This window comes from Taeniopygia guttata, chromosome 19, assembly GCF_048771995.1.
Source record: "Taeniopygia guttata chromosome 19, bTaeGut7.mat, whole genome shotgun sequence".
NCBI classification, from domain to species: domain Eukaryota; kingdom Metazoa; phylum Chordata; class Aves; order Passeriformes; family Estrildidae; genus Taeniopygia; species Taeniopygia guttata.
Window position 1 is genome coordinate 2,639,472 of NC_133044.1, and position 20,305 is coordinate 2,659,776.

The following is a 20,305-nucleotide window of genomic DNA, read 5'->3' on the forward strand; positions in this document are numbered from 1 at the left end:
GGTGTCTGGAAGGTGCAGGGTGGGCACAGAGAGGGATGGATCAGCTCTGGAAGAACCTCCTTGGGCTCTGCAGCTAAACTGTGACCGCTTAATTAAACATTTAGAAGTGAAAGACCTCAAACTTACTGGAAGGAGCATCAGCAGTGGCTCACAGGGATCTCCAGCACAGCTCACCAGAGATTTGGGAATGCTGAGATTTTGGAGATGGGCTTGCCAAGGAATCCAGGCTCCATCCCATGGGTGACAATGACCCCGCTGCCCTGGGGTCCTGCAGCAGCCACGGCAGGAGGCAGCTCCCAGCCTCACCCCAATTAATCATCTCCTAATGACTTTCTGAACTGGGAGGATTTCCTTAATTATACCACGCATTAGACTTTAATCAAGAAATCAATTTTTCACGCCACCCCAAACCCGCGGGTGCGGGGAGGGGCCCGGAGCATCCCTCGCCCTGCACAGAGGGGAATTATCAGTGGAATTTGGGAATGTGTGTGCCAGGGCTCCTCACCAAATCCAGCTGGAAGGGATTTAATGAAGATCCCTGTGCTGCCCCGTGCCTGTGCCTGCCCTGCCAGCACTTTTCCCATGTGTTTTCAGCCACCTGACACAGGCCAGGCACCGCAGGCCCTCGTGTGCCAGCTTAGCGCCCCTGTGCCCGGCTGGACCCGCTGGGAAGGGATTTGTGTTTGCTGCAAAGTGGCTTCACCCACTCCCAGCGAGACCAACACAGCCCCTCGTGCACCTCCTGCCTCTGCAAACCCTCTGGAATGACATATAAATCCTGGGGGAGCTGGGATCTGCTCCAGTGTCACGCTGTGCTGTGATCCGAAGGAGAGAAGTTAATTCAGTATTAACCTCGCTGTTCTGTTCCACTTTTGAGGATGCTGCAAGGCTGAGTGCAGCAAAGGCTTCCTCTGAACCTCCTGCTCATTGGGGAGGACTGATGGTTGTTCCTGGCCTGATCCATTTCCTCTTCCCTGCTTTTGTTGGGATTCACCCCAGCCCAGCAGTGCCAGAGCCAGCAGCTCCTCGCAGGGGGATCCCACAGGATCCCTGGGGTCTGGGGGTCCCACCCCAACCTGCAGCACATTCCCAGCAGGGTTTCACAGCACAGCATGGCTCAGATTCTTCACACTTGAGGAATTGCTGGGTGGGGTTTAATTCTCTCCCTTCTGAGAAGCTCTGGGTGGCAGAGCCAACCCCAGCCAGTTTTATTTTCCCCTATGCCATCCTTCCTCCCATCACTCCCAGCACAGATGATGAGGCTGCTGGGATGAGGCTGGGATTTCCAGTACCTGCTGCCTCTGCAAGGAACTAAAAATAAAAAAAACAATCTGCTAAAAATACTGAATGATCAGGGGGAAAATGCTAAACCCCAGAGATCCCCGTGGACTGCGAGGATTAATTTTAATTTCCCTTTAATCCGGACACAAATTTTGACGTCACGGCTGGCAGGCATGGCTCAGCTCCATGGACAGAGCTGCAGTTCTGCTTCCCCAACTTTTGGGTGCACTCCAAAGGAAAATGGACACACGACAAGCAGGAGGCCACAGGGTTCAGTGCAGGGTGCCAGAAATGTGTCCTAAATCCCGTGGCTGCAGCTCCCAGTGTGTCCTTCCCCAGCTCCACACTCAGATCCAGGCTTTCTTCCTGCCTACAGCCAATTTTGGGGTGCTCTGCTGTACCCCACTGTGAGGAAGCGCAGAAAAAGGGACCAGCAGTCCCAAATTACAGCCTGGACTTCTGAAAAATAAGATTTACCAATACTCTCCACTTTTAAGGGAAGGAAAACAGCAATTTAATGGGAGCGAGTTAATTTGTGACCTTCCAAAGAGACAACAAAATTAATTCCTGGAAGGAATTACTCATCTAAAGGAGCAAAGGATGTTATGCACCCCAAAAAAACCCCTGTGAGCACACAGCTGGGCTCTCCCTGCGCTTCTCCTCTCCCACATCCCCACAGCAGGGGCGGGCTGAGCATCCTCAAACAGAAACTTTGCTCCCAGCTTCCCCTCTGATCAGATAATTGCAAATATATGCGTGAAAAATTTACATACAGCGCTCAGTGCTGGGAGGAAAGCTCCCTTAATTCCCAGGACAAGCCCAGGGTTTGGTGCTCCCTCCATACAGCAGCTAAATTTAGGGATGGAAGGAGGCAGGAAGACATTTTGGGGTCCTTGGGCAGGAAGGGCTCAGCCTCAGAAATATTTTGAGCTCTGAGGTCTGTGAGCAGACAAGGGCTCATAGTCTGAGGTGTGATTTATGTGCAGCAGCACATAAACACCTAAACGGGGTCTTTAAAAACACCTCCGACTTCACCACAATGCTGCTGCTGTGGGGCTCCACGTGGAAAAAAAATAAGGAAAATGAAATGTAAGCAATTCCTTAAAAGTTGCTCCAAATGTGCTTTCAGTCCAGGAGTGATCAGAGAGGCAAGTCAATATTTTCCTGGAGAGGAAACGCTGCTGTGTTTACCCCTGGTGCTGTTTGCTCTCAGTCCTGCTCAGTGTTTGCTCAGGGCAGGATGTGGGGAAGAATTCAGGGTTTGTGTGGAGGAAGCTCTGAGGTTTCAGGAGCTGCGAGAAATCTCTTTACTGGGTTGTGTTTCTGTGACTCTCAGACAAGGGGCTGCTGTTGGGCTGGTCAAGGTGGATAAACCCCAAATATTTAATTCAGGAGGGCCCAACCTGCAGCTCTGATCTGCAGGATTTTTCCCACGTGGTGGCTTTGCTCTGCTTTTTGGGAAGATCCCCCATGGCTGCCTTTAAGATTTCCTCCTCCAAGTGCTTGAAGGCACCTGACCCAAAATTTGCTGCCACCCTCCTGTGCATCCTCAAGATCCCACCCAAATCCTGCACCCTCGGGTCCCTGGCACAGCCACTGCTCACTCAGAGCATGGAGCAGAGCTCACCCAGCCCAGACTGGGAATCTCCCCCAGAAAAACTTACAAGTCCCTGAAAAGGTAGCCAAAAATCTAAATATTTCCCTGGGATATGACAGGATGAAGGCAGTGCCAGCTCCCTGGTGTGGGTGTCACGGAGCTGAAGGTGCCCCCCGATCCCTTTGCTCACCAGCCTGGAAAGGAGCACGGAGCTCTCCCCTTCCCAGCACCCAACAGCTGCCAAAGGTCAGGATTAAGCTCCACAGACCTTGGCAAGGGTCTGTGCAAAGAAATCCCCTCCAACACGTCGGGAATGTCGGGGCTGAGCTTCACCTCCTCTCCCTCCGTGGAGATCAGGGTGCTTTGGCCAGGCAGAGCAGCCAGGGGACAGGGCTGGGCTCCCTGTGCCACCAGGAGCTGCTCCAAATCTCCCCCCACGAGCTCTTAATCAGCTTCCACCTGGGATTAGCTCAAACATTCCCAGCCTCTGGTTCAAAATAGCTTTTCTTGCTTCTGGGCAACTAATCCAAAAGGAGCCCTGTCCCCATTAGCCAGCAGCTCCAGCAAAGGGTGGGGTTTCCCTAAGGCTTGGACCTTGCCTGGCTCCCAAAGAGCTTTGGATTGGGAACCTGGGGCATGGAATGCACATTTTCAGAGCTGGGCTGTGATGGGGGGTCAGAGGAGCAGCTTCAGGAAACCCAAGCAAAGCCTGGCCTGGTTCAAGGCAGGTACAAAGAGCACAGGAGCACAGTTTGGGCTGAATTATTTGTATTTTGGGGGAAGCCGGGTTTGCCACAAGCTATTTCACCCAGGAGCTCCCAGACCCTCTCCTGCTGACAGCAAATATAGCAAAAAACCTCCCTGTGCATCTGAGGGATGAATTCTGTGATGGATCTGATGGATCCCCAGAGCAAAGAACTGCTGAAAACCCACAGAAAAAAATCCAAAATCCACTCCCACAGCACCCAGAGGAGCAGGCAGGTTGGGAAGGGACGTGCAAGCAGCCACATCCCCGAGTGCAGCTGATGACGTGGCTGTGATTTAATAAAGGACATTATTAGTGCCCTGCTAATGGCTCCAGGCGCCGGCAGCGGAGCTGGCCGGCTGCTGGCAGCTCCCAGCCCAGGAGAGCTCATTCCCACCAGGCTTCTAAAGATTAAATTCACCTCCACAAGCCTGCAAAAGGATTTGCATCAACAGTCCCCCATCACAGCTTCCTCCTGCTGCCCCCAAAACCGGGCAGACAGAAATCCCACCTCAAATTAAAGACACCTCCACCCTTCAGCCACTTCATTTCCTCCCCGTAAAACCTGCTCCCACCTGGCTCCTTCCCACTGAGCAGCAAAACCCAGCTGAGGTTCCAACCCTAAAAAAAGCTCCCCCTCAGCAAAAATATGTCCCGAAACCAGCAAAACCTGGGAACTGGGGGAGGCACTGCTGATGGGCACAGCTGGTGGCCTCAGTGGCCTCTCAGCCATCACTCCTGCTGTTTCCCTACCCTTTGCCTCATCGGCAGTGATTGGGGTGTTGATGAGCTGCCCTGGGGGAGATGAGTTCCCCTTGTCTGTCAGAAATCGCTATTTACTGCTGAGATGTTCATTTTTTGTGTCCTCAGAGCAGGAGTTTTGGCTGAGCCCCAGTTTTGTGTCATGAACGCTCTGCTGCTTCCCCCTGGTTCAGGCAGCATCTGCACCATAGTTCATCTCCAGGCAGGAAACTCCAAAAAAGAAAAATCCTTGTGAGGCAGAGATGGAGCAAATCCCCCATTTCCACAGGGTGAGACATCTGCCAGCAAAGGCACTTGGCAAAGATGGGGAACCTGCGTCAGAGGCTGAACCCTCCCCTGCCCCAGCTCCTGCAGCACCAGGGCTTGGCTGGGAGAGGCCCTCTGTTTCTGTCTTAAACCTCCATAAAAATAGCACAATTATGGGAAAATCCTCGTCCAAGTGGAAAAGAAAACACCAGCCTGGCTTTCACAAGGAAGCAGAGCTCTATAAAAGCACTCCTATAGCATTTGCTGTTTCTGTCAGGCGTCCAAAGCCTCGCCCAGAGCCCTTCACCCAGGGGCACAGCTCCACAGGGCGAGGTCAGACCCCTGGTAAAGGATTTTATGATTTTTTCCCCCAGTATTTCACTTCACCTCATCAGAAGTTTCCATACATTGGGAACAAACGTCTGCAGGAGCCTTCCCTGTGGAGCAGCGCGGGGCAGCCCCCGCCGGGAGCAGCTGCTTAGTCCTGAGCCAGAAATAAAGGCCAGGCTGGAAAAGCTCCATGGGTTTGGGTTTATTTTCACAAAAGTCGAGCTGGTGATGTCTGTCAGCCCCTGTCCCTGCTGTCCTTCCAGCAGCCTCTCCCCGAGTCCCCCTGTGCCTGCCCTGACAGGGCTGATCCCCTTTACAGACTTGGGGTGCCCTGACAGATGGAGGGATTTAATCCTGGAGAGGTTTGATTAAAGGTGCCCATCCCTGGACAAAGTTTCTTCTCACAACACCCCCAGATTCCCCAGGAGAGGGCAGGACTCTGTGGTTTTTGGAGGCCCCATGGAGAGGGGTGGCAGTGGGGCTCTGTTATTTCCCCCAGGGTGACCCCCAGGTGACATTTCCTTCGTGCCTGGCTCGCTTCTGTGGGACATTTCTCGGTCAGCAACAGAGAACGGCCTGGCTCTATTTATATCCCACCCTGGAGCTGGGTAAAAATAAAAATAACCCCGGCGTGTTTGGCAGCCTGAAGGCGCTACTGTAAATCCTCCGTCTGCGAGAAATCCCCTCGGAGGAGCCGCAGCCCCGCTGGGAAAGGAGGTGCTGGGGAAGCCCAGGGACAGGCTGGACCCCGAGTGGAGGAGGAAAGGGATGGAGTGAACCTATGGAGCAGCAGCTGGCAGTGTCCAGCATCCCAAAAAGCCGCCTGGGAAGCAGAGCAGGAGTGTCAGATTGCTCCTGAACCGGGATTAAAGGCCACTGGTGCTGCTGTATTTTTAGCTTCGTGATCATCCTTTGAAAAAAAAAAATCCCTCACTGTGGCCAGTGGGATGGGAGAGGAGTCGGGAGCTGCCCCAAGCTTGGCCCCGATGCTCTTTATAGCCCATCCTCTGGGCACGGGGGAGGTCATGGTGACCCCTGCAGTGCTGTCACCTCGTGGGGACTGGGGACTGGGGACCCATCCATCCATCCATCCACCCATCCATCATCCATCATCCATCCATCCATCCATCCATCCATCCATCCATCCTCCATCCATCCATCCAGCCTGGAGTTGTCCCTCCTGCTGTCACTGGGATCTCGCGGTGGGAAATACTGAGCAGGATGCTTTTTCCTGGCTGGGATGGCAAACAAGAACCATTCCCACATCTGCTGGTCCCCTCCCCATCCCAGGGGATTCCCTCTGCCCACACCCCACGGGGTTAAAACCTTCAGCCTTTTCCAATGGGGCTGTAGGACCCTGCACAGGGGCCTGGGGGTCATTTTTTGGCGATGTCATGTCTGAGGGACACACCCAGAGTGTCCCAGCCTGGTGTGGGGCCAAGAAGAGCAGATGAAGGTTTTGGTGGAACCAAGAGCTCTGACCCCAGTGCAGGGACTGTTCCACTGCCCAGGCCATGGGATCAGCTCCCATCTTTTTTCCCTGGACCTTTTCCACCTGGCAGGAATTCCCTGTCTCCTCTCAGGGGGCCTGAGCTCACTCCCAGGTCAGGGCTCTGAGTCCAGCCCCGCTGCTGGCCCCAAACAGGGTTAAGTGGCTTTTTCGGCCCCATGGGGAATTAAGGGCGCTCAGCAGGACAGGGCAGGGGGACAGGGACAGGGACAGACAGATCCCTGCCACCTCCAGCAGTGGATGAAGAGGGATTGCATCTGCCCATCCCAAAAACCCCAAATACAGCACTGCCTTCCACCCGGCTGTGGTGGTGGTTGAGGTGGAGGCAGCAGGAATTGCTGTTTCCCATCCCCTGGGAGCACCTCTGGATTTCAGGGATTTGCACCTGGACCAGCAGCTTTAGTACTTGAAAATTTTATTTTCTCAAATGAGCACCAACACATATTGTAAATATGACAAACAATACGCCTCCCTCTAATACTGAAGAACTATATACAATGTACAAATACATGAAAAGGTGAAAACCAATTATTTGAAAACAAACAATTGCATTTATGACTGAAGCAAATGACCTGAAAGAATATGCAAAAAAAAAATATTAAAATAAGATCAAAGAAATAAAAATATACACAATTTGTAAACACAAGAGCATCCATAGACAGGCTGGTATTGGAAATATTGTCCTTAGTTTTGTCAGTGGGGAAAGCATTCCCATTTCCTTAGGAAGAACAAAACAAAGGATACACACAGTTGTAACGATGAGAACAGCTTATTTGTGGTTGTACCTTACACAGTGCCATTCTGCTTGCATTTAAATATGTTGATTTTTAAATTTTATTTATTTTTTTTTCTGAATTCAAGATGATTTAGTTTCCCCTCTTCTGCTTGCTCTTTTCCACCAGGATTTCTGCAGAAAATCTCTGTCTAACCTGATTGTTTCTGAGCACTGAGGCCTCTCCATGGTGGGAAGAGCTCCTTCCCACTGAGCTGAGCTTGGTGTTTGGTGTCCCCTCTTCATCCCAAAACTGCTTCACGTGGAAGCTCCTCCCAAGCAGGGAAGTGCAGGGAAATGCATGATTCACACATACAGAGAAAATTCTCACTTGATCATCACGAGAACATCGGGGTTTATTTCGCAGGGTTGGGTTTGTTCCTGTGTGGTTTGAAGTCGTGTGCACCAAACCCAGAGGATTAAAGAGCCTGTGACAGTTCTTGAACAGCTCCTTGCTCAGCAAAACACAGTCCAGTGGTTTGTGCTGTTGGTCCACTTTGGGATAAACAAGAGACCAAATGAAATAAAAACAAAGGAGGGTGAGAGGGGAGAGAGTAAAGACAGAAAGGAGAACAAAATAAATGAACTTTACTGCCAAGAGAGGTAAACTTTTACTCTAATTTGTTATGTAGCAGCCTGGTTAAAAAAAAAAAACAAAAAAACAAAAAACAAAACAACAACAAAAAAACTCCCCTCAGAAGTAAAACCAAGATCCAAAGATTTGTGGTTTAGGTTAAAATCAACATTGGGCTCAAAACTCCATCCTCCAGGAGCTCCAGATCTGCTTCACTCCAGCCAATACCGGTGCAAGGGAAAATTCCAGGCCTGGATTCTACAAACCAGGGAAATGGGAGCCCCACTGGGCTCCGGGAGATTCCTCTGGGAGCAGAGGGGATCTGAGCTCCAGGGAAAGCCAGAGGGGAACCGGAGCCCTCCTGAGTCCTGCAGCCCCTCCCAGCCCAAATTCCCCCCCTTGGGGGCTGCTGTCCCCAGCCCAGCCACCAAATCTGCCAGCTGGGAGTGCCCCTCCTGCCACATCCACAGGAAACACGGATCCACTTCAGAGGACAACATAAATTATCATTTTTTTGTTTCCCTTTCAACATATTTTCCAACAAATACAGAAGGAAACGGGATCATCATAAACAACAAAGACAACAAAAAAGTGCTCTCAGGGAGGGGCTCTGAGAAAACAGCACCAAATATATTATTTCTTTTAAAAAAATTAAATATTATTTACAAAAGTGTACTTCACAAGATAACGTCTGGGGGTTATTTTTTCTGCTTTGTATATATTATCATCTGAATATTTCTTACAAGGGTCAGGATTTCACACCAGACAATCCACCAGAGCAAAAACAATTTAAAACTTACTCAAGTCTGAGCTTAGGGGTAGAGGGGGGGATGTAAACTCAAGGGTGCTCACAGCTGCCCAGACACGAGGCTGGACACCAAAAAAAGGAGGAAAACTCGCTGCTGTCCGTGTTTTCCTGAGGATGCTGCCCATGGAAAGCAGCACCACGAGCTCAGGAAGCAGCTTCCATGGGCCACATCTCCATTTCTCCTGGGAAAAGGCCCCACCTGGCTCAGCTCAGCAGGGAAGTTCTTTGGTTATCTCTGAGTGTGTCACTCTGTGTCACCAGCACAGATCCCAAATTCCTGCCAGCCCCCAGCTCCCAGGGGGAATCAGCAGCCAAATAAAGCTGTTCCTGCTCGCTGGACACACACAGGAGCTGCACAGGCACATTTCTCCTCTCCCACCTGGGCAGGACATCACAGCCACACACACTGGGCTCCATCAGGGCTCAGGGCCTGGCTCTCAGCAAGAGACTTATAGGACAAAACCAAATAAAAGCAGATTAAGACCTTGCCTTATTCAAGCTTGGACTGGTTGCCATTAGAAGCCCAACACCTGTGAGCAGTAAAAACCAGCCAGGCCTGATGGGGCATTGTCCTTTTTTGTCCCAAATGAATGGATAAAACCATTTCCACCTGGCAGCTCTCTGAGCTGGTATTTCTCAGAGCAGTTCTCTGCACAGCCCTGCCTTTTATTTTGATTTTTGATCAGCAGTCACTCCAAATACCAGCATCAAACCATGAGCCTTGTGTGCTCTTCTCAGCCTCATAGGATTTGGGATGATCCCTTACCTCTCCCAGCTCCTTTAAAGGCTCTGTGGAGACTAAAGAGCTCATTGAAGAACAGGAATTACTCCCCACTAGTCAAAACCCAATAAATTGCCATGGATCCTCAATGAAAGGACAAGGAAATGGCACCAGGTCAGTGCCCAAGTCCATGAGACAGCAGGTGCTGTGGAATTTTTGATTTTTACTGGATTTGTCACTGAGGCAATGTGGCTGACAGAAGCAGAGACAATCCAAAACAAAAGCTGAAGCAATTGTTACACAGCCAGAGCAAAGGGTGAGGGCAGAAGCCACCTCTGGACAGGCTGGTCACAAACTCCATCCCCTGCAGGAGCCCGGCCAACTCCACCTCATTTCTCCAAGGTTGTCAGTAACAGAGCTTTGAGAGAAAAAAAACCTTTGCTTCATCAGGTTTGGCTTTCAGCACAAGGATCCAACCCTGAATTCCACCCAGATCCTTAAGGAGAGTCTCTGTTCCCATTCCCTGCCAGCTGAACATCAAATGACTTTTCCACAGCCCCCTGGAATCTCTCAGGGGTGGGGGCCAGTGACAACAGATTACAGCTCCAAAGCTTCTGTTTCATAAGGAGTCACCACCCCCTGCACAACACTCCTTCCTTCTGGATTAAGGAAGATTTCCCCCCATGGATTAACCTACTTGAAATAATTCTGCCAACAAAAAGGAAAATTCACTCGGGGAGAGAGAAAAAGAACTCAGCTCAATAGTCCTGGGTTATGCACCAGATACTGGCTGGACTGCTGCAGAGCAAACTCCTCATTTTATTTTGGCCTAACACAGCTCCCCTGCCACACACAACTCCCCTTCCCCACCACCCCCCTCGGGAAGGTGCTCAGGAATCACCAGGGAAACATTAAAATGGGAAGGACTCCTTGTCCCTTGCAGTTTTGACACCCACATCCACCCCTCAAGGCATAGATCATTCCAGGGGTGGTGGGAAGATGTTTGATTTCTTTTTTTCTTTCCCATTCTCCCTGTGCCTGCAATGGGCTTCTGGGAGTGGGAAAAGTGGGGGGTGATTTGGGGAGGATACCTCAGGGCTTGAAATATCCCCTGTGCAACACAACCGCCAGAACTCGGCTCCCTCCTCACCCCGTTTCTGTGCCAGGCTCCCCCCATGGAGCCTGGGATTCAAGGAAAAGGTTCTGTAACAACATTTTCCTCCTTGCACTTGTGATAGATTGGTAAAACACCGTCAAGGGTGCTCAGGGGAGGCCAGGAAATCCAGGGGTGCCCTCTGTCACTGTTTGTCCCCATCCTCCTCTATGGAATTTCCCCCTCCTTGCCTCGCACGTGCCTTTTTCCACCCTGCCACATCTTCCAGGCTGCAGCTCCAGCCTCCTCGTGCCTGGAGTGGTTTTCTCTGCTCTCTGCAGGGCTCAGAGTCAGGGTTTGGTTTCTCCAGCCGTGCTCTGCTGGGACCTTCGGCCTCCCTACCCTGGAGCAGGAGACAGGAGAGGCAGGGAATCCCTCCAGCCTCCAGGTCCTGCCCCCTCCATCCAGCTCATAAACAGCAAACAAAACACAGACTGTGGGGGGAACTGGTTCTGCCTGGGGCTCAGCTGGCTCGGGCTGAGGCTCCGCCGATGGATTCGGGATTTGGAGAGGAAACGCAGCCGTGAGGTAATTTCTGTCCTTTTAGACAAGGAGATATTCCTCTGTCCTTCTCAGACAAGCAGGTGTTTCTCTATCCATTTAGACAAGGAGATGTTTCTCTATCCGTTTAGACAAGTAGGTATTTCTCTGTCCATTTAGACAAGGAGATGGTTTCAAGCCTTGCTTTAGCCAGGACTGAAAGGAGCAGCACAGCATCACCCTCCGAGGGCTCCCCCGCGGGCCCCGCTCCCCCACCCCTCTCCCACCTTCTCCTGCCAAACCTCGGGGTCTTCTCCCACACCTGGAGGTGCCAGGAGAGCCCAGGTGAGGCTGGATCCAGCACTGGGCACGTGGAATGGCTGTCGGGCACTCGGTGCATTCTCGGAGCCAACGCCAGAACAGAGAGAGAAGCAGCCAGGGTCAACTCACACACAGATACAAAGCAAAGAGACAGAGAGACAGAAATTTAGAGGCCAGTCACCAATAAAGATGGAGAAGGGTGTGAAGATGCTCCCGGATTGCAGAGCCTCTAAATGCATGGAACCAAGCGTTCAGTCACTCTCTCACTCTTGGGTACAATGTTCGGTTGGATGGCATCGCTCGCACGCTGCTGGGGCTGGGCTCTCCCCTCCACCCCTCAATCCCAGCCGTTGTCCTTGATCATGTGAGCTAGTTCAATGATGTATTTGCCTTCTTTATACTTCTGGCTGCTTTCAAAAGCGTGTTCCTGAAATGAAACCAGGAGCAGGAGTCAGATGGAGGGGGTGTCAGGGTGGGAATGGCGTTATGGAGCAGATCTGGGAATGCTGGAGCAAGCCTGAGCCCTGCCCACAGAGACAAAGTCAACTGCAGGTCTTCCTGCTGGCTCTCAGCAAAATTGGGAGGGAAAAAAATATAAATCCTGCTCCTGAAATCCTAAATCTTGCTCCTGGAATCCCAACTCCTGCTTCTGGAATCCCAAATCCTGCTCCTGGAATCCCAAATCCTGCTCCTGGAATCCCAACTCCTGCTTCAGGAATCCTAAATCCTACTTCTGGAATCCCAAATCCTACTTCTGGAATCCCAAATCCTGCTCCTGGAATCCCAAATCCTGCTCCTGGAATCCCAACTCCTGCTTCAGGAATCCTAAATCCTACTTCTGGAATCCCAAATCTCGCTTCTGAAATCCCAAATCCTGCTTCTGGAATCCCAAATCCTCCTTCAGGAATCTTAAATCCTGCTCCTGGAATCCTAAATCTTGCTTCTGGAATCCCAAATCATGCTCCTGGAATCCCAAATCCTGCTTCTGGAATCCCAAATCCTGCTTCAGGTATCTTAAATTCTGCTTCTACAATGCCAAACCTTGAGTCTAGAACCCAAAACACTGCTTCTAAAATACGAAATCCTGTTTCTGGGAATCATAAATCCTGCTTACAAAATTGCAAATCCTGCTTACAGAATATCAAATCCTGCTTCTAGAATCTTAAATCTTGCTTCTAGCTGCCTTGACTTGCTGGGAAAAAGGAATTATCAGCATGGCATGTGCAGATTTCTGTAGGCCAATGGCAACTGCTCCTAAGGGCAGGATTTAGGGATCATTGGTAGTAAAATGCAGCCCTCTCCAAGGTGGTTTGGGAATTTATTCAAGTTTGTTAGAAATGAAGTGGTTCTCTCACTGGGAATGGGATGGATTTAATGTGGAAATGGAGTCCCAGGAGAAGATCCCACTCTAAACAGATCTGTGCCTGCATCCCAAATATCCCAGAGCTTCTGCATGGATTCCTGCCCCAGCCATTTCTGATGCTTTCCTTTTCACAGCTTTTCACCTGACTTAGTGAAGAGCATTCCTGTCCAGAGGCCACGGATACAAACTAGGATTTGTTCAGGCACTGGTAAAAATGTTTGGACAAAATGGTGTGGGCCTCCAGTAGCAGAAATTAGGATGTAACATTAGATTTTATTGGAAGGTAATTGAATTTTTGAAGAGTAAACAGATAAACTCGTGTTCAACAGCATTTCCAGTGGGAAGGACACAGGATTAATGGAGTATTCTGATAATATCTACCAGAATAATGGAAAAAATACAGTGTGAACCACAGGACTGAAGCTATCCTCATTTATGTTAAATGTCAATGAGGGGCACCCACCAAAACCAGGCGTAAATTTTTAGTAAAAAAAAAAAAAATAAACTACATTAAAGCTGATTCTCTAAATGCAACACACACAAGGCAGGAGGAAAACAGATGGCTACAGATGAAAACCTGAATTTTGGGCTCCCAAAATGATCTTTCCACCCACCTCAGCTGAAGCAAAGCTGCCCAGGGGCAAAGCCAGGGACACAAATACTCACATATTTCCAGCCCAGCGTGGTTTTGCAGTTTTCACAGTAAATATCTGCCACGGCGTGCAGTCCTGTTAATAACACCCGCTCCTCTGCAGGGCCACAGCCCACGTTCACTCTGGGACAAAGCACAGATGCTCCCCATTAGTGCCTTCCACATCAAAATGCTCCAATAAAGCTGACAATTATTCCACTGCAGTGTTTGCAAACATGAGCAGGAGGTTCTGAGTTTCCCAGCTGTGCCCAGAACAAAACCCTCTCGCAGAATGAAAAGGTAAAATGGTAAAAAACTCAATTGAATGAAAGCTTTGAGCAGGAGATTAATAACACTCTAGTCACTTGTGCTAATTAGGCATTTGAGAAAGATTTTCATTCTCAAATTGATAAAATGGTACTTTTACTTTCCCAAATGGAAAATTGAAAAACGGGACTGAAATCAGCAGCTCTGCTGAAAGACTGACCAGCAGTGACCTCCCCAAAACTATTTCCAGTCACTGGGAAAATGATACTTAGTTTTTATGAAGTGCATATTTAGATATCATCTATCCCCACATTTACAAAACTCTGGCTCTTTGGTCCCTCCACATCCTGGGAGAGGAGAATGACTCAGCCATTAGCTCTGATTTCTCAACCTGATGACGAAAAAATCACCTTTTCCTTGCTGCTTATCTGAAACCCTTACACGACTCCAATATGAATCAGGGGCTATTTCTGCCTCTTTCTCCACCATTTTCAGGAAGCTCCCAACTCCCAGGCAGAAGTTTTCTGAAGGAAATTGGGTTTTTTTTCCTTTTTCTGGAGGTTTTGTTAAATCCCCCCAAGCGAGAGGCGCGCGCAGGGTACTCACACGGAGTTGAAGAGGTATGCTCGTCCTTGGCTGCCCTGGAAGGACTGCAAGGCAAGAAAATAAAGCTCAGCTGGCTGCTTGAGAGGAAAAAGACAACTGTTCTCCAGCTCCAAATCTGGAGGACACACCTGGAATTCCCAGTGTTTTCATTCAGGCCCAACCAGAGCTGAGTTTTCTCTCTCGTGTCCCAGCAAATCTCTTTTCACCCTTTTGGTGTTTATGAACTTCACAGCACTCCTCAGCCTCACCTGAAGGCTGCCAGAAATTGGTTTGAATCTCTTTTCAAACTGCACTTGCACATGAATTCTCCTTGGGAATTGCACGGTGCTGAACGGAGCTGAGGGATTGGGATGTGGGCACACAAACACAGCTCCAGGCATTCCACACAAGGCCTCAGCCCTCAGCTGTGTGCAAACCTCACATTCCCACTGGGAGATGCTCAGGACTGGGGCTAAACCCAGCAGGAGACAGAGATGGACACGGACAAGAGAACCACAGAGCAGCCAAACCAGCCCAGGAAATCCAGGCACACCCTCTGGAAAGGCAGAGCTCTGAGGGATCAGGGCAGTGCCAGCCTGGCAGGACACTGCAGGCATGCCCAGCACTTCATGGCTGTGGCACCAAGTGCCACCTGCATTTTTAATCTGCTCTGACAGGCACACACTGAATTAAACATTTGGTGCTTGTGAGCAAGAGCTGGGCTGTCTGCAGACAGGTTACCTTGTGGGACACCTCAGGGAATGTCTGCACTGAGGGGCAGGGCCTGGGGAAGTCAAAAAAGCAGCTTTTCTGCACCATTTACTGCTTTACATTGCACCTCACCAGGAACCTTGGAATGTTTAGTGGTTTTCTTAAAACCTCAGCTGATGATTTCAGACCAAAAACCCTTAAAAGGGGAGACAGAATTTTGAGGGAAAAGAGAAACATCCATGTTTTACCTCCAGGCCCTCTAACAATGGTCATTTATTTGGTTAAGAGCAGCCCCACATCACATAAAAGAATCTCTGGGAGGTCCCTGCCCTCCTTGGCTTGTCCCCTTCCATCACCTGCCCAACTCCTGCCTCGTGGAGAGGCAGCCAAAGCCCTGACAGCTTCCTTGGGAAGATCCCCAATTGCAAAAGGATCCTTTCCATGGAGCAGAGGCACCTCAGAGGGCAAAACTGCCACGGGGCACCTGGGCAGGGAGCCACAGCCAGCAGTGCCAGCTGCCTGTGAGGTCTGCATGGCAGCAAGGGCTCTGCCAGCTCTAAAATCCCTGCCTGGCACACGATCCCTGCCTCTTGGAGAGATAACTGATCTTCAGAGGAATCTGAAGGCCAATATTAGTTGCCACCCAGGGCACAGAAGAGCCACTGTGGATCCAGAGAGGATGCCTGAGGCACTGGGATATCTCTTTGACTCAGCCAAAAGCAGTGCCCTGAGGAATGCCTCTTTTCTTGGGGAGGAATTAAATAGGACACATGGCTCAAGCATGTTTGTGTAATTGCATTTATTAGAGAAGCTTCTTTTAATCCCTCTGCAGCACTGGAGCTCTGTGCTCCTGCTGCTGCCAAACACCCCTGCACATCCCAGCGACCTGGGGGCAGAGTGGGAACCCAAGGATGGTTCCCTGCTCACAAAGGGGGCTCCAAGCCAGCCCTGAGCAGGGGGGCACTGCCTGACCCTGCTGCAGGACTGGGATGCCATAGGAAGGGTTCAGGGATGAAGCACAAAGTCCCACAGCAACGTGTGTGCCACCAGAGCAAAATGCAAGCAGATGAAGCTTTCTCACCATCCACCTTTCCCACTAAATACTTCTCCAAAAACACCAAAGTGACTGAGTTTGCCAATAACAGCAACTGTGGGAGCAGAGTTTTTTATTGGTACAGAAATAGGAATTTCTCTTCCTGATGTACAAAGGTCTGTCTTTAAAAAACAACAAACCCAGTCCCATCAGCTGTGCTGGGGCTCAGTGGACATTGTTCCACTCCCAGAGACAGCAGCATCCTTCCAGAGGTGCCTGCCCTTCCTCCCAGCTCAATCCTGTGCTTGGGGGTCTCTAAGGGTGGTCACTGGGAAAAAAAATCACATTATTTATCCCCTGCCCAAGCAGAGTTTTCAACAAACCACTGCTCAGCTTTCAGTGCTGTCTCAATAGTCACTCTCCAGCCAGCAAAGAATTTGGCAAAACATATATGAAGAAGGGAGAGAAGTCTGGTAACCACAAATTCCCCACAAATGCCCTCTGCAAGACGAAGCTGGCTGCACCTTTATAAAGGTGGCACAGGCAGTTTTTATCTGGGTGTTGTATCCTGAGCATTTCCTGGAGATGTTCCTGCTCCTCTGGCACACCAGAAAATTGCCATATGCTGTAACGGGAACTACAAAATCAGAAAAAAAACCCAGGTATATTTATACACAAGCAGATGCTCTTGTATTTGTTTTTGTTGCTTTGTTTGTTTTTTTAAGAGACACACAAAGATTTCCACAACACACTTGATTTGCACTGAAGTGACAGCCAGCAGCCAGACCTACTTTCTGTGCTCTGCATTTTCCCTGTGCAGGTTTTCCTGATACACATTGAGGAGCATCTCAATCCCCCTCCCTCAGAAATCCAGACTCTCTGAAATAACAGCTCCTGGCATCACTGTGCAGCTGAAAGAAATGGAAAGGATATTTCTGCTGTTGTTTCCCAAGCTCCACAGATTTTTTCCCTGCCCTGCTCACGCTCAGGGTCTGGCTGGAAACACATCTGGATGTGCCAGCAACACAACCAAACCTCCCCATCCTGTCTGAGCCTGCTGGAAAACCTCCTGGAGCTGTTGGGATTGGAGATAACAACAGCTCATTCCTCCTGACACTGGGCTCAGGAACCCTCCCCACTCCTGGCTGCCCGGGAGAGAGGCATCCAAAAGCTGCAGGGCCCAAGGAATGCTGAGTGGAGCAGCCAGGTGGGAAGCAGAGCCTGGAGTCAGCAGTTTGCAGCAGATCCTCTCTCCTCAGCAGCTCCATGTTAAGATGCTTTGGCAGCTGCTCTGGTTTAAGAAGCTCCTGCCACACAGTGTGCTGGTCCCAAATTAGAGCAGTGAAATTGTTTTAAAAAGCAGATGTTTTGCAGGTGGGTTTGAGGGAAATGGCTTTTCCCTCTCTGCCCTGCTGGCCAGTTAAAGTCAGTCCCAGGGAATGTTTAATGGTCACTGTGGGGCACACACAAGCCCTGGGGAACAGGGAGCAGAGAGGCAGAGCACAGGGCTGCAGCTTTGCTGGGACACTGAGCCTGCAGAGAGGCACTTGGGCTTTCACTGGTGCTGAACAGCCCCACTGCAGGAGCCAGCAGCACCTGCAGCCACCGCTCAGTCCAGTGCTTGAGGGCCTCTAAGGCTGGTCACTGAAAAAAAAATCACATTATTTATCCCCTGCCCAAGCAGACTTTTCAACAAACCACTGCTCAGCTTTCAGTGCTGTCTCAATAGTCACTCTGAACCAGCAAAGATTTTGGTAAAGCACGTAAGGAGCAGCTCCTGCCCAGCAGGGAAGGGCCCAGCCTGCAGGACCATGGACCTGCTCTGTTCAGCAGAGCCCTGGGAGCTGTTGGGGTAAATCCAGTTGTTATCCTCTGCTCCCAGCCCCAAGTGCTGAAGGCACAGCTCTGAGCATGGCACAGGGTGCCCTTGGCAGGGAAGGGCTGTGCCTGCTCCCTGCCCCACCTCCAGACCTTTGCTCTGGCACATTCCCTCTCTGACTGCTGGAGACACAGGAGGGAGCTCTGACATTCCACCAGTGGGAATGGCACAACCTCTGAAAGCACCTCCCAGCACAGCCCACTCAGCAGCTCCACTCTCTGAACAGATGACAGCTTTAACACCCCAAGTCTTTGTGATGGTGTTTGACAATAGGCTGAACACAAAAAGAGCTGCTGGAATCATCTGGAAAATGAGGAAGCAGTTGCCAGGGCTAAATGGCTGCACGGTGATGCTTGTTCCCTGCAGACTGCAGCAGAGAAAAGCCCTCCTCACCTATCTCCAGCTGGCAGCCTTTTAACAATCCCATAAAACAGAAATGAAAAGGTGACAGGTCCCAAAGAGATCCAGGAGGGAAAGGGAACAGCGTGTGCCCCTTCACAGGATGCTCCTGAAATAATTCCCACTGCAGGGATGCAATGGGAGCTGAGGGCCCAAAGCCACCCTGGAGGGCACTGTCAGGAGGAGCCAAATGAGCACAGAACCAGGATTTTCCAAAAAGGACAAGTTGGCAGAATGGTGCAGTGACAGAAGGGATGTTACAACCCCTGGGCACTGAGGAATCCACACAAGGAGCTCTCCAGAGAGATCTGGGATCACTGATTTCCCAAATTTGGGCTCTGAGTTACTGCAGCCACAGCACAATTCTGAGTGGCAAATTTATCTATTCCCACTGCTGGTCTAACCCTTGAACATCCATGGAGGAGAGGTTCTCCTCCAGAGAAGGGAGGAGACCTTTAAGTAAGACAAAATGTGGTGTCAATATAGCCTGACACGAGTCTGAGCACCAAGATGTGCCCCAAAGCCCAGGTTTCCTTGTGCTCATGTACTTAATCCCAATTTCAACATCCCACATCAAGCTCAGCCTTTGTGGCACCTTTTAAGCCTGATTGGATTTAATTTTATTAAAAAGATGAGCCCTACAATGCATAGCAGGGAGAAAAATGGAAAATAAAACCTGTAAATTCCTGCTGCAGATTCCAGGCTCTGCCCAGCCATTCCAACCATCCCCTCCCATCACACTCCAGCATTTCCCAGGGGAGCAGGAGTTCAATTGCTTGTTCCCTGTAGCCACAGAGCCTACAAAGACCTCCTCAGGGTTCATCAATCCCACCTTGCTCTCCTCACACGAGGGGCAGGCCATGAATAGATTAAACAGATTCAATTTTGCTCCGATGACACCAGACATGGACCCACGTCAAGGGAACAGGTCCCATTATCCCACCTCGTGCACAGATGTGACCTTACTCTGCTCCAGCTGCATTCCTGAGCTTTAATTGAGTTTTACCACGGGTCCTTAATGCTATTTAAAGCCCAAAGTCGATATGGAATTAGTGGACCAAACTCATCTCTGAAATAATTCAATTAATTCAGCACAGCCTTTATTCCCCTGCAGTTTGTGTTGCAGTGCAAAAACACAGGGAATAACCAGGATTTGCTGCATTCCATGGCCAGAACAGCTCCAGCTTTTGTAGCTCAGGTTATGCAGGAAGGTGCACAAATGAAAGGCTTTTTGTCTGGTTTTATTCTGATGGGAATATCATTGCAATTTTTTATTCTGCCTCCCAGGTGTTGATCCAACCCCCAGCCCTACTCCAACCTACAGGAATCCTTGTGCTCTGAAATCCCAGTGTTCAGTGCCATACAACAGCCTCCTGATCCCTAAAACCCTCAGGCAAATTTAAGGAATGGATCATTTTAAAATTCTTCTCAATAAGAACTTTTTTGGGCCAGTTTGGTTTGGTTTTCAAAGGGAGATTCTCTCATCCTCTCACATTTCTGGGTGCTGGAGCCAATAAAAATCCTCATTTTCACAGGATTCCCAAAAAATGCTGAAGCATCATGAACCACAGTGGACATCCAGCATTATCCCTGGAATGTCAGTGCTGCCCAGGAAGATGGAGGGATTTAAATGGGTCAGGATCCAGGGGCACATTTCCAGTTATTAATCCATACCCAGAGGGCAGGGCAGGAGATTTCTCTCAGAGGGGAAATTTTATATTGCAGTTGCAGAAGGGAGAAAAAGAATTTCTTCTGGGGCTCTGCAATTAATGAAAAGCAGCACTCAGGGAAATACAAATTCCCCCAAATTGAGGGGGAGGTTTTTCCTCGAGCACTTGGATTTCTAACACAGATTAAGACACTGCTCTGCTGAGTTAAATCCTGAGCCAAACGCTATAAAAACGTCAAAATTCACTAAATAGTCGCAAACTGCTCTGTCCCCTTGTCCCTCACGTGCCTGCCAGGCTGTCCTGACTCACTTCAAGCACAACACTGAATTCTCCTCCTGTAATCACAAGCCCTGTGCTGTTCCCCCTCCTTCCTCAAGCCCTGGGCTCCTGGACTCTGTTCTTATTTATTTTTAAATGAGTTTCCAGCTCACAGACTTCAAAGTGAAATTTCAAAATGCAAATGGCTA

At 50.0% G+C, this 20,305-nt stretch overlaps 1 protein-coding gene across 1 annotated transcript in view; it reads right to left on the reverse strand.

The window, feature by feature from the left end:
• Nucleotides 1–6,869: 6,869 nt before the first annotated feature.
• YPEL2 (yippee like 2) overlaps nt 6,870–20,305 on the reverse strand; it is a 32,355-nt gene continuing 18,919 nt past the window's right edge. Inside the window, exons 3-5 of the mRNA XM_030288279.4 lie at nt 14,168–14,211; nt 13,330–13,438; nt 6,870–11,727 (exon numbers count right to left, since the gene is read on the reverse strand). Coding sequence (XP_030144139.1) covers nt 11,638–11,727; nt 13,330–13,438; nt 14,168–14,211 — 243 coding nt within the window. The 3' untranslated portion in view covers nt 6,870–11,637. The remainder of the gene's footprint in view (nt 11,728–13,329; nt 13,439–14,167; nt 14,212–20,305) is intronic.